Here is a 13,291-nt window from a genome sequence, read left to right on the forward strand (position 1 = left end):
TATTAAAAGCCAACATATGTCCAAAAGTCTTCTTTAAACGCTGCTGGAGTCGCATGTCTCCTCCTGTTCTCAGTCACCACCTGGATTTTTCGCGGGATTCCATTGTTACTTTCGCTGCGTAGGACGTAACGACTGCTGCCGTCTAGAAGCCGCGAGTTTATTTGCAACACCAAAATGAATAAACGGGCATGAATATTTGCATGTTTGTTGAAAGTTAAACCGAATTGTTTGATTTGACAAAACCTTAATTGAAATATAACCTATAAAAGGAAGGAAAAAATGTGATTTTAAAGCCAGAAAAAGACTTGATATAAAGTGCAGTTTTATACATCTTCATGGGACAAACGTTGTGTACAGATATATTCTCACACCACTAATGTGTAGAACTGTTGCTACAAGGGGCAAAGGATGTTGTGTAATCTTGTGCAGCAAAGGATAGTGATCATGCAGCCATGGAGTGTGTGCATCACGTGACCACAGCTCAAAGCAGAAGGGAAACTTAGTATCTTTTAAAACCTTTGCATCAGGGACCAGCATCACAGCATCACATGTGTTTATCAATCTTTTTTTTACTCACCGGGTCACTTTGGTTCTCCACGTCTCCACGAACCGTGTCCGGCTCCACCACGAGAGTCTCGAAGCAGGCAGAGCCCAGAGAGGAGCTCTTTTGCTGGTAGGTGATGAGCTGGGACATGGGGAGTTTGGGGCTCCCCTGGGCCGTCAGCTCGGGTTTGCTCCCGGTTGGTCCTGATGCTGCGCCGAGGGGATGCAGACTGGAGCATCCACCCGCCGCCGCCGCCTCACTCCCGCCGGACTTGGTGGCTCCAAAGGGCGCCGGTGTGGAACATAACAGATTGGGCTGGGACGAGGAAAAAACCCGGTCCAACTGTTTCTTTTTCCTCTTGAACATCCACAAGCCGGACTCCTTTTTGCTCCCCTCCCCGCGATCGGAGCCCAGTTTCGGACTGAGCCACGGTTTGGTTCTTTCCTGGAAATTCTTCCACATCCTTCGCTGGTACGACAGAGACTCCTGTCCCTTCGAAGGACTCCCGTCTTTGGCAGGCTTCTGGTCCATGGTTCCGGCGCAGCAGCCCAGCCTCGGTGCGGTCCGTGCAGGAAGGACGACGTGACACTTGTGAAGAGGATGATGATGATGATGGTGATGATGATGGATTCTTCCAGCGAGCAGCACCAGGTCTCCACCAGCAAGAAGAAGAAAAAAAAAGCTTATGTTTAGAATCTCTTCACGTGTTTACTTATGCAAATAACTGGAAAAGTCCACGAGTGGGCGAGACGTTTTCTCTCTGGTCCCGGATCCATCCAGTTCGACGGATGAAGTCAAACTTCTGTGCTGACTCGCACTTGCGCCTCCCTCTGGCCATTTTTTTTGGGTCCACGTGGATGAGCAGTAAATTCCACATTATCGCGATATAATATTTATGATGATTCCAGTCGATAAAGTCACTCAAGAACACGCGTTAGCTTTAGCCGCAGCACACACTTAGCCAAACAGGCGTGTGGACAAATGATGCGTTCATTAAATCCGTCACTTTAAATCCACGATATTTCACTTTATCAGGTTGATAAAAAATAAGTTAATGAAAAAACAATAAATGTGGTTTCAAGGTGTGGATTTGTATCTGTAAATATAATATTTATCCAGAAGAAGGTTTTAGTAATTCCCCCCCATATTTCAGCTCGTGTGTTACTTATTTCGGATCTACTTAAACGCAACATAAATGGCATTACGTTCAGGGAATGTAGGAAATGTGTCACTTGTAAATAACGGCAAGTTAAATCACATGGTTCTCAGGTGTTACCGCTCATTTTTGTCTTGATACTAAAATTCAGGGTACATTTATTATTTAATGAATAAAAATGTAACGTCATGTTTTGATCACGGAATACTGTCATTGAAGACAAATCCGAGTTCGTAGTTGCAGTGAACGCAGCACAGAGAGGATCTTTAAAGGGCGTCAGAAAGTTCTACATGAGTCTCAAACAGACGACTGAGCTCCATACTCGATTTGCTTTCCTCTGGTCCACTGCATGCTTTTTTATTATTTTTAATTCCTATTCCTGTGTACCTGCCAAGATAGCTGGTGCAGTGTTTTCAGTTTTTAATGATGTTCCCTTTTCTGCCATGTTAGTTCCTCAATTATGTGGATATACTGTAGGTCAGGCTTCAAGGAATGTTATCACTCAGACACAGGCTGTGTGATTATTTCCCCCCTTTATAAAAGCATTACTGCGGCAGTGATGTGGATAATAACTCATCACACGTGGAACTCCTGGCGTCCTTGTGCCGCATTCCATGGGAGGTGTGTCCAACTGATAGGTCATTTAGATGATAAATAATGCACTGATATTGCAATATAAGTAGCCATTTGCCTTAACTAGATGCCATAACATTAAAGAACACAAGCTCAATTTTAGAATGTATTCATTAAATACATATAATTTTTAAAACAGTTCCACTAACATTGTATGCGTGATGACAGTCATAGCTCATAACACAGTGTTTATCTACAGTGCCTGCTGGTCACTTCTGAAGGGATCAGGTGGAAAATTAGGCATTAGATTTTTAGTATTAGATTTCAGTTGCATTAAATGATGCCATCTGGTTAATCCAGCATGGAGGCCGTTCCTTACAGCTGGGACCTGGTGTTGTGTGGTCGTATTCCTCTCTTAGTGGGTCAATGATTATGAGCAAACTAGATCAGCTCAAAAATATAAATGTTTGATAACAGCTGGAAATTGTTTGAGTTCGGTTTTAAATCTTTTACTACAGTTGAACATTCTACGATAGAACGTTTATGTATACAAAACAAAAAATGTTTTAAGACAAATATACACTAAACTGATGTAAAGGACAACATGATAAAATATGAATAATTGACCTCTTAGTGAGCCAATTAAAATCCCATATTTTATTCCAATCATTTGCAGTTCTCGCTATCGTGTTTGTCACGCTTACCCATCAATCATAGTCAGGTTTATCTTGATGTACGAAGATGTCAATTTAAAAATGATTAATTTCTAGATGTAGGAATTGCAGCCTTTGCATCCTCGTCTCTTTACAAACCAGATTCAAGATGGTTGCTAAGAAGACGGACAGCTGCTCGAAGACCTACCAGCGAATCGCCGAAATGTCCGCTCATTCATTGATTTCAGCTGTAATGAACCTTTTTCATTAGTAATATACAACATTGATGCAGCTCTCAGACAAATGAACTATTGATTTTATTATTTAAAAAAGGATAATTAAATTTTTAGGTTTTTCGGTTAATTGAAGGAAAAGAAAAGTCTATCATAAGTAAGTAAGTAAGTAAGTAAGTAATATTTATAGACCGCTTTTCTAGACCAGGGTCACAAAGCGCTTAAACAATCCAAAAAAAAATACTAAAAAATATATATATATATATATATATTTATATATATATATATATATACTAAAAAGATCAAGATAACACCAAGAAAAACACAGGTGTCCCAGAAAATCAAGAAAAAGCCTGAACGAATAGGAAAGTCTTAAGATGTTTCTTGAAGGAGTCTCATTAGTTTACGTCCAATCATATAATGTCAGTTCAGGAATCTGACTTAATGCGTTTACTTGAACAAAGAATAGAAATCAGATCTGGTTTAAAGTCATTGACTTGCGAGAGTGAGAAAGAAAAACACAGAGTTTACATGTTTAAATACAAGCATTGATAAAGACACCAGTGGTGATACAAGATAGATTGTTCTGACCTTATTAATAATATAAGTGGTTGGTAAATGTGATACTATAGTTTAACTCAGGACTTTCCCATTCTTTATCGAAGCTTAAACTGCCCAGCCGGTTCTATGTAATATAAAGCGTTCATTGGACCGTATTCTTGTTTGATCGTGATCGTTTGAGTCAGAGGTGAAGCTCACACATCCATGATTGAGCTGAAAGAAGATCCAATAGATTCCCAAGATGGGAAAAAAAAAAAAACCTTCAATTTCCAGACGTATTATTTGTGTCAACACTGTCATTACTTCAGCAGGTTGTATTATCATAGAATCAGCCACATTGTCAATACTCAGGTGCTGATGACATCGAATCACAGGCTCTTGTTCATCTCTCACGTTGGTTTGCAGAGGTTCTTCAGAGATCTTATTATCGTTCTGCCTCTTAACCCCTCATTGTTTCGAGTCCGCAATCAATACCGATGATTAGATTTACTCCACAGTGACTCAGCACCTCTGCAGGGCTCTCCGTCTTCTGCTGGTTCCGCATTTCACTCCGAAACACTCCCAACAAGCTCTGTCCGGCAGGCAGTGTGTCACTGACTTCTGCAGAGCACATCCCTACTGCCTCGACCCTGGTGGAGTTACTCGTTTGTTCGTCCATGCGGTTCTTGAAGCGAGACAGGTTCGGTTTCTCTCGCTCACTTGCCTTCTGGGGAATCACCACCGCTTAACATCGGGACGGTTTCAGCTCCTGAACAGCTAAAGTGAACTCTGTGAGATCCACCCTTGAGGACTGAGGGATCTATTAGACATCCAGAACTGTATATCACCCACAATGCACTGCACTGGTGCAAGAAAAGAAAAACATTCATAAGGTGGCGACTAATGCACCAAAGAAGACAACAATGAGGACAAGGATGGCAAGAAAAGACGCTTGAAATATAAAAACCTGAAAGTGAGTTAAATGAAAATTAACAACAAAACTGTCTACAAATAATAAGGTTTTAAAACATTTAAAAACAAATCTGCTTATAAATCATACAAAACGAATTGTTTATTTCAAGTGCAGATGTCTTTCTCTAAATAAAATGAGCATATTAAATAATATTTTGGAAAAGGCAACATAACGCTACTCAAACATAACCACAGAGGGCGCTGAACAGGGTCGGGTCTAGGCAGGGGCAAGAGGGGGCCAGGCCAAATAAATGTTGTGCCCCCTCAAACTTACATGTAAGTAGACCCGGCCCGGCCCTGGCGCTGAAACTCAAATTACAATTCATATGGGGTTTTTTAAAGTCCCATTCTGTGGGATATAAAATAATGTTTCTCTCCCTTGTGTCGGAGCAGTAATGGCAAAGTCTTAAATTATCAGTTTCCCTGTTTCTTGAGATGAGAGAGATTCTTCTTGAATCTTCCTGGTAACAAAAAGTACCAGTATTCATATGAAAATACCCTCTCTGACCACCTGCTGTAAAGTAGTTTGGTGGTCACAGGATGCTCACAGACTCTCCGGGCGATCGTATAAACAAAGTTGTCGTACCAATTGTTTATATAAATCTATAGATTTCTACATTATGAGCTATGACTGTTCAAAATAAAAAACAATTATTACAGAAAACATACAAATAAATACTGTTAATTTTATGTATTTTCGCTTGACGTGAATGTTTAAAAACTGTCCATATTAGGTGGGAATGAAATATTAAACACACGCGTCATTTTGTTCTACCTGTCTGCTGTCCAGATTATTTTTTTATTTTTATTTTTTATCTGCCACTAAGGTCAGGACAATACTTCACTCCGACTCTAACACAGTGTTGCATCCATTTATCAGGAACTGGGTCAGACTCAAGCAATGCTTGTGATGCAAATTAATCCATTTTGATCATTTGATTGAACTCCACATGACCAGAGTTTTAGTTCTATTGAAAAGATTTAAGTCTGAAGAAAGACAATCTGTCTGAGACATCTGTGATGCTGAACTCTGGAAAAACAAACATATTTTCATGTCAATGCTGCTGTTTGAGCATCAAGCAAAGAGACTATAGATTTAAACTTACAACTGTGACAGAGAGAAGAAAATATATATATTTTTAACAATATATATGTATAAAATGTTACTTTTTTATAGTCCTGATAAAACATGAAATTTGAACACACTTATAGAGGTCCTCACTTAAGCTATATGTACAAACTTTTCCTTTAAGGATCGTTCAGAAACTCCTGATTTAGAACATCTCTTCAATTCACTTGATTAAACGTGCGGTAAAACTGTCGCACTGGTGCTAAATCACGTTAGCCTTGGAGCAGTGAACAAGCCTCTACCATAAAGATAATTGAAAAGGTTGTGAAAGTGGGTCAGATTGACCACGGGGAGCTTAACTCAGCTGAAATCGGAAGGCTCTGGGGTCGGAGAAGGTGACGACAGAAATGATTCCAGCTGTGGTCGAGCTGGATTCAGACGGATGGAACACTGGTGCAGGGAGAGAGGGAGAGAGGGAGAGAGAGAGAGAGAGAGAGAGAGAGAGAGAAGGAGGGCTCGATCGTCGATCTGTGAGACGAGTGACCTGAGACGAAAAGGTCAGACTCAACGACTCTGACCTGAAGATGATTTTTGTTTAAAACAGTGGAAAGTTCAAACTCTGAGGACTTTCCTTTAGATGGGAAAAAAGGCTATAGCGTATTAGCTTAATAATTATAAAAAATAAAATGTAAAAATACTAAATATATACTTGGAAAGAAGATATTGATGATATATTACAAACCATTCTTCTGTAGGTAAGTAGGTTTTGAGACAACAACAGGAAATCATATTTTTCAAAGTGTTTCAAAGAATAAGAAATACACCTCTTTTCTATAAAAGCTGTGCTTGAAAAACTAATTTTTTTGATTTTTCTTAAATTAATTGAATAAATCGTACGAGATATCTTTAACTCAAAAAGAAAAAAAATCCCTTTGTGCTCCAAAAATTACTCAAAGGGTTGTTTACCTAATCTTCTGCTGTTTTTACTCTCCTAAAAATAAAGATACGAGGTAACATTTATTTTAAATATTTCTAATTTCAATTTACCCTGTGCGAAGAAAACGAGTGGCCAGTACGGGGATCGAACCCGCGACCTTGGCGTTATTAGCACCACGCTCTAACCAACTGAGCTAACCGGCCGAGTGGTATTGCGATGATGACGTCACGAATCTTACCCGTGGAACGGAACGAAGTTTTGTGATATATTACTTAATACTATGACAGATTTGTTTATAAGTGAAGTTCCAGAGCTAAAAAAGCGGTTTCTGTGTGTTTACTGATAAGTTTAAATATATTAAAATTGCGTGTGTAATATATAGTGTCAAGATTAATAAAATAATACTATAAAATAATACTATAATAGTAATATCGTAACTCACAGTATTCTATTCAAGTTCTGAGTAAGAGTATTTGTTCGATTGATCATCAAGATAATATCATTCTACATTTAGGTATATTTCTCTTTGAGCATCAACACTTTACAAATTGTTACAGCTTTAGCAAATTGTTTTTCCATTTGACGATCCTGCAATAAATGTGTTTATATATTATCTATACTACATAGAATATGGAGAGAACATCGGTGACGCAGAGAAAGCAGATGCTGCAGCTGCTTACACAGGAACATCACTGGCTGTTGTCATCAGAAGGCAAACAGGCCTCAAAGAAAACGATGATTCAAAACCAAACACATCCACAAAAGAAGAAGAGAGGGATCCATGTGGGACAAAAAAGGTCCAGGTCCACCTCAGACCTGGACATGTATGTGCTTGTAAAAGTTGAACATGTGAACTCCTTCAACATCACACCAGTGCGAGAACATCCGCCCATCAATCTCCATGTGTCCATGTTCCCAGTCAATCCTCTCGCCTCGCAGAAGATAAAGACCCTCGACACCATCCATCAGTGTTCCTGCGGTGATGGAGGCGAGTGGTGAGCAGCAGACAAGTGAATATATTAGACGGTAAAAAGAGTGACAGAGAGAAGTTGGATCAATTTATTGATGAGGTTTACGTCCTTCAAGAAACATATTAAGACGTTTTTATTTGTTCAGGCTTTTCCTTGATTTTCTGGAACTCCTGTTGTATTATAAGTTGTATCTTGCCCTTTAAAGTATATACTTTATTGAATATTGTTTTGATTGTTTAAGCGCTTTGTGACCCTGGTCTAGAAAAGCGCTATATAAATATAAATGACTTACTTACATGCGGATGGTTCTATATTCATGGCTTAATCATGCAGATAAAACTGTCACTGTATAAAGGGATTGGTTTTCGAAAACATTTACATTTAAAAGGATTGTTTATTTGCATTTATGGATGGACACACACACAAAAAAAACGAGTGGCCAGTACGGGGATCGAACCCGCGACCTTGGCGTTATTAGCACCACGCTCTAACCAACTGAGCTAACCGGCCTGGAGAAGACGGTACAACTAGATTACGACCCACCAAAATTGAGGATAATACTTGCTTAATAGACAAGGAAATAGAGAAAACAAGTTTCAAATGGTTTATTAAAATGAACCCGTCATTCGTTTGTCATGAATCATTTTTAAATAATTGAGCGCAATAAACCTACGTGAGGAAGATCTTGTTAATAGCACCATCTTGGGGGCAAATCATATAACTGCATAGTTTAACCAATATTTTAGTTTTAAAAATAAATGTTGTATGAATCATATTACAAGCCAGTCATATAGTAGTGCAGTGGACCGTTTTAAAATAAGCAACAAACAAACCATAATCATTGTGTAAATATTGTATTTAACCCAAACTAAGCACGTATCATATTCTTCAAAAACACAAGAACAACACTTGCTGATGATAACTCGTGTCCAACTGGTTTGATTTCTTTTAGCTTTACAAATAATACTTACTTGAGAAGAAAATGATAATAATGAATAAGGCACGCATCGGGAATACTACAAAACAACCTAAAAAAAAACCTTAAAATATAAGTTTTACATTATAATATAAGTCACAAAAAATGATTGGATCTTGTTGTGAATTAATACTTCAGCGGCTGTCAATTCAGCTTTTGGAAATACATTTATAGGAGTTTTCTGGGTGTAAAATTCGATTTAAGATTATTTCAATTGTCTTTTTACAACTGCTTGTATCAACATTTGTTTCCGTCGCCTTATTTCTTCCAGCAACCTGATTTCTACAGAACTTGTTGGGTTAAATCAAATTAAATCATTTTATATTGATGAGGAATTCATTTTAGAAACTAACACTAAGTAAGTACTTTCTTAAGTTCAATGGACAATGGCAATTATAAAAAGTATAATTACATGACAACATTTTAGAAAAGAACCCCAATGTAAGTTTTGCATTGGGACATGAGTAAGAGTTATGATTAAATCAAATAATAGTATTAAAATAGTTGTTGCAAATACAGTATTCTAACCTTATCATCCACGCAATTGATCTTCATTTGATCGTAGGGTATGATTCAGCATTTGCAAAAACGTTGATCATGCCCAGAAGTTCTATCCCAACGTTTTGTCCGCTACTATAATATTGTGAAAAAAAGGACATATAAACAAAAACATATTTAACTTCATGCCTCACTACAGAATGTCCTCCATATTATTGTTAAAACATAATGTGCATCTTTATACTAGCATATATAACTTAATGTAAACAACACAAGACAGTTAGAAAAAAAAAAGGTTGAAAAGAAACTCAGTCTCCAGCATTTCACCTGCATTTTAACGGATTTAAGCCTCAGTCTATCCTGGTCTTCAATATGACCTCTGACCTCAGGCCACCTTCATCTGTTGCAGATGCTTAGGAGACAACTGACCTGTGCTTCTGTAGTCCACCTAAAACAACGCCAAAATACTTGTATTCAAAAGTCTGTATTCTTTTAAACCTAGTTAATATTTATATCATAAAGAATGTGCATAAAATAAAATTTTTGCATTACAATCAATTTGTCAGATGAATTAAGTGTATATTACTTTTAAATTAAATATAATACACAACAAACAAACGGAATACGACAACATTGCGTACTCACCAATTACTTGAATCTCCATCTGCAATACACAAGTTTTATTTTCAAGGAACTTCTTGTACATGCTTTAGAAAACCCGTGAGCGTCACAGCGAGTACAAGGGAAGTGTGGGGCGTATTTACATTTTTAACCAATGATAAATCAGAAAGATGAGTGACACTACTTATAGCCAATCATTTTAACCAAACTGTTTACGCAAATATCTTCCACTATTGGACGATACACATTTATCTAACTCCATGGTTGTTTAAAGTTGTCGCTAACTTTCTTAAATGCCGGATGCGATATAATACACGACTGCGTCAGGGGGCTCTCGCCTGGGGTATGATATGATGACGTCATCAAACCTCGAACTCGCAAACTGAAAGGTCATTTAAAAATAAATATCAAAATTGAAAGCAAAATATCTACAATCTTCTACGACGTGGGTGGTTTCCCTTAACACGACTGAAGAAGTCACAAGAGACCGCAATAAAAAGTAAGTGAATATTATATTTCTTAGTGGTTGATATGAAGTTTAAAATAAGTTGATCATAACTGTGGCGTTGAGACGCCAGTAGATCAAATATTAAAGTGAACAACTGAATGTATCAACTGATCCAAACTATAGATTTGTCAACACAAACTTTTTTGTATTGACTGACTTGCGAAATAAGATCAAAGTCAAACAGTTTACATGGAGAATATGTGATACAAAAAACGGTGAAAAACGAATTTAGTCTTAGAAAATTGAATGGAAAAAAAATGTCCAAATCGAAACACAAATGATCAAATGTTTCAATATACATATAAGCTTGAAATTCAGATTTATGGTTAATAATTAGATGTGCATTTTCCTGTTTTGATATTGATTTTACATTTAGTTTCAGTTTCAGTCTATTTATTTAAAAGGACATCAATGGTTAAGATGTTATTACTCTGTGGTAAATATTTGTTAAATCATGAAACCTTTACTAAATAGTGCTGCTAAAATAATATGAGGCACGTGTTTTGTTTAAAAATATGTTTTTGATCTTTTGAATATGATGATTCTAGGGAGACCTGAAGTGACCCAGAGTTTGAGTGCATACAGAAAATCAACGTCATGGACAATCCTTCCCCCAGCGAAAGGTGAAATTAAAGCAGTATATTTCTAGTCAAAACATAACAGCTACTTTAATACTGAAGTAACTTGTTCATTTGTCTTAGCTTCTCCTTACCCAGCTTTAAAGCTTCTCTGCTGAAGCCCAGCCAGACACCAGAAGAAGGTGGTGTGTACATCATGTATCATGGCACCAGCATCGACAGTGCCAGGTCCATTATTGACAATGGCTTCAGCCAGTCAACCAAGGGCATGCTGGGAATAGGTGTGTACGTGAGCCGAGACCCACAAAAGGCTTTGCGGTACCCACTCAAATCGGATCCTTCCGAGCGTGTGGTTCTGAAGCTGAGTGTTAAAGTTGGTCGTGTCAAGCGCATCGATGTCGACAACCACCCAATGCAGTTCACTTGGCATGAGCACAGCTACAACACCGCCTGGGTGCCCCCCAACTGTGGCATGACCTGTGTGCCCTCTGGCCTGCAGGAGGACTGTGTGTTTGACCCGAAGAGAATCAGGATCACTGACGTAGAGAGAGCACCACCGAGCGTTCTCCAGGAGCTGCAACAACGTGTGTAAGAAGAAAATACAATTTGTACTCCATTATACATTTTTTTAATTTGTAGAGTGTCACCATGTTTACTGCTCCCCTCAAATGATTTACACACTTATTAATCAAACTTAAAAGCTACTTTCATACTGATGTAATATATTTTCTCCGTCTCAGGATGGCCTCTCAGGTGCATTCCAGACAGACACCAGAAAAAAAGGGCGTGTACACCATGTATCATGGCACCAGTGTAAGCAATGCCATGTCCATTATTGCCAATGGCTTTGTGCAGTCGACCAACGGCATGCTGGGAAGAGGTGTGTACCTGAGCCGAGAACCAGAAGACGCTTCACAGTACCCAATTTCCTTGGTTCCTTCTGAGCGTTTGGTTCTGAAGCTGAGTGTCAAAGTTGGTCGTGTCAAACGCATCGATGTAGACGACCACCCAATGAGGTTCACTTGGAATGAGCAAGGCTACGACACCGCCTGGGTGCCCCCCAACTGTGGCATGACCTGTGTGCCCTCTGGTCAGGAGGTTGACTGTGTGTTTAACCCCAAGAGAATCAAAGTCATGGCTGTAGTGAAAGCACCACAGTCGTCTCTTCCAGATCTGCAAGCGATCTGTCCCGCCTTTGGGGTCGACATAGAACAAATCTTATGAAGAGTATAATGTACAAGGTTGTATTTATTTATTTATTTTTAAATAGTTAGAGCTATCAGATTTTTTTCAGAGCATGTTGAGCGAATTAAATGAAATATTTGGATATTAATGAGAACAATGTTCCCGGAATATATTTCAAAAGATACAACTTGCTGTCTTGGTGCTGTTTTTCTATTGCTTATTTCTGTCTTATCTTACTTCAGTGTTTTACTCTCTACTGACACCACAAACAACTGCTACGTTGTGTTCACAACACTGGCAATAAAAGTTTCTGTTTGTTCTTAATGAAGTTCAACAGAAAATGGCAGTGATTAAAAGTATAATTAAATGACAACATTTGAAAACAATACCAATATAAGTTGTCCACTGAATAGTTAGCGTTTTACCATCAAAACAAACCTCACAGTTGTTGGCAGACCCTGTGACACGAGTAGGTTATGATTGAATAATACAATAATGATGGACTAGTTGTTGCTAATAAAGCATTTTAACCTTGTCATCCACGCTATTTATCTTCCATTGACCAGGTGAAATGATTAGGTATTTATGTATGTGAAGGTAAAAGCGATTTAACTCATTTACTACACAACTATTGCTAAAACTTCGAATGAGCCCAGAAGGTTTGTCCAAATGTTTAGCCTGAACTGTGATCTAATTGGAAGAAATATACAAATCAACTTATATTTAGCCTCATGTCTCACTGCAGAATGTCTTCCATATTATTGTCAACATATAACTTGAATCTTTTATTTTGCAGAAGGTCAAAAATATATACTCCAGAGTTGTATTACTTGTTATTTGGAATCACACACAGCATTAACACAGCTATGTGTGTGTCTTAGTATAGAAAATACCAAAGTAAATACAGACGTATGGAAGTTGAATAATTATGACACGAAAATAAAAATAAAAAATAAAATCACGATGAATTTTGGGAATCAACATTGAATTGTTATTCAAATATAAATGACTGGTTCCTTTAACAATGATAAATATATTGCGTGGTAAGCTTAAAAATGGGAAAAAGGAAACATGTGAAATGATTTAACGTCCAGGAAAAACAGGGAATACAACAATATATTTCTTATCATATTTTAAATAATCATGACGTCAGTTGCCATTGATAATGTTGAGGTTTATACTTATACAAATAAACATATTTGCGCTATTAATAAATAAAAAAAAACACTTAGTAGCACACGTAGTGCTTGAGAAGACTCGTTTTTTACCCGCTTTCT

At 37.8% G+C, this 13,291-nt stretch overlaps 2 protein-coding genes and 2 non-coding genes across 9 annotated transcripts in view; 1 reads left to right on the forward strand and 3 right to left on the reverse strand.

Moving 5' to 3' along the window:
- The window catches only part of LOC148088127 (multiple C2 and transmembrane domain-containing protein 1-like), a 136,307-nt gene extending 135,133 nt beyond the window's left edge, over nt 1–1,174 (reverse strand). For 3 of the 6 annotated variants that reach the window (XM_087794670.1, XM_087794672.1, XM_087794669.1), the window contains exon 1: nt 578–1,174. In XM_087794670.1, the coding sequence (XP_087650796.1) occupies nt 578–1,075 (498 nt within the window). In that variant the 5' untranslated portion in view covers nt 1,076–1,174. The remainder of the gene's footprint in view (nt 1–577) is intronic. The other 3 variants (XM_087794673.1, XM_087794671.1, XM_087794675.1) reach the window with 2 other exon arrangements.
- Nucleotides 1,175–6,806: 5,632 nt separating this feature from the next.
- On the reverse strand, nt 6,807–6,880 carry trnai-aau (transfer RNA isoleucine (anticodon AAU)). The gene has a single exon. It is a non-coding gene; the product is annotated as a tRNA-Ile (tRNA).
- Nucleotides 6,881–8,084: 1,204 nt separating this feature from the next.
- Nucleotides 8,085–8,158, reverse strand: trnai-aau (transfer RNA isoleucine (anticodon AAU)). Its single transcript has one exon. It is a non-coding gene; the product is annotated as a tRNA-Ile (tRNA).
- A 1,867-nt stretch (nt 8,159–10,025) lies between these two features.
- Nucleotides 10,026–12,551, forward strand: LOC148088130 (uncharacterized). The gene is made up of 4 exons (XM_087794682.1): nt 10,026–10,242; nt 10,800–10,874; nt 10,953–11,417; nt 11,570–12,551. Exons 2-4 carry the CDS (start codon nt 10,849–10,851, stop codon nt 12,051–12,053), a joined length of 975 nt encoding a protein of 324 aa, XP_087650808.1. The 5' UTR covers nt 10,026–10,242; nt 10,800–10,848; the 3' UTR covers nt 12,054–12,551.
- The last annotated feature ends 740 nt before the right edge of the window (nt 12,552–13,291 follow it).

This window comes from Callionymus lyra, chromosome 1 (assembly GCF_982586985.1).
Source record: "Callionymus lyra chromosome 1, fCalLyr1.hap1.1, whole genome shotgun sequence".
Classification (NCBI taxonomy): domain Eukaryota; kingdom Metazoa; phylum Chordata; class Actinopteri; order Syngnathiformes; family Callionymidae; genus Callionymus; species Callionymus lyra.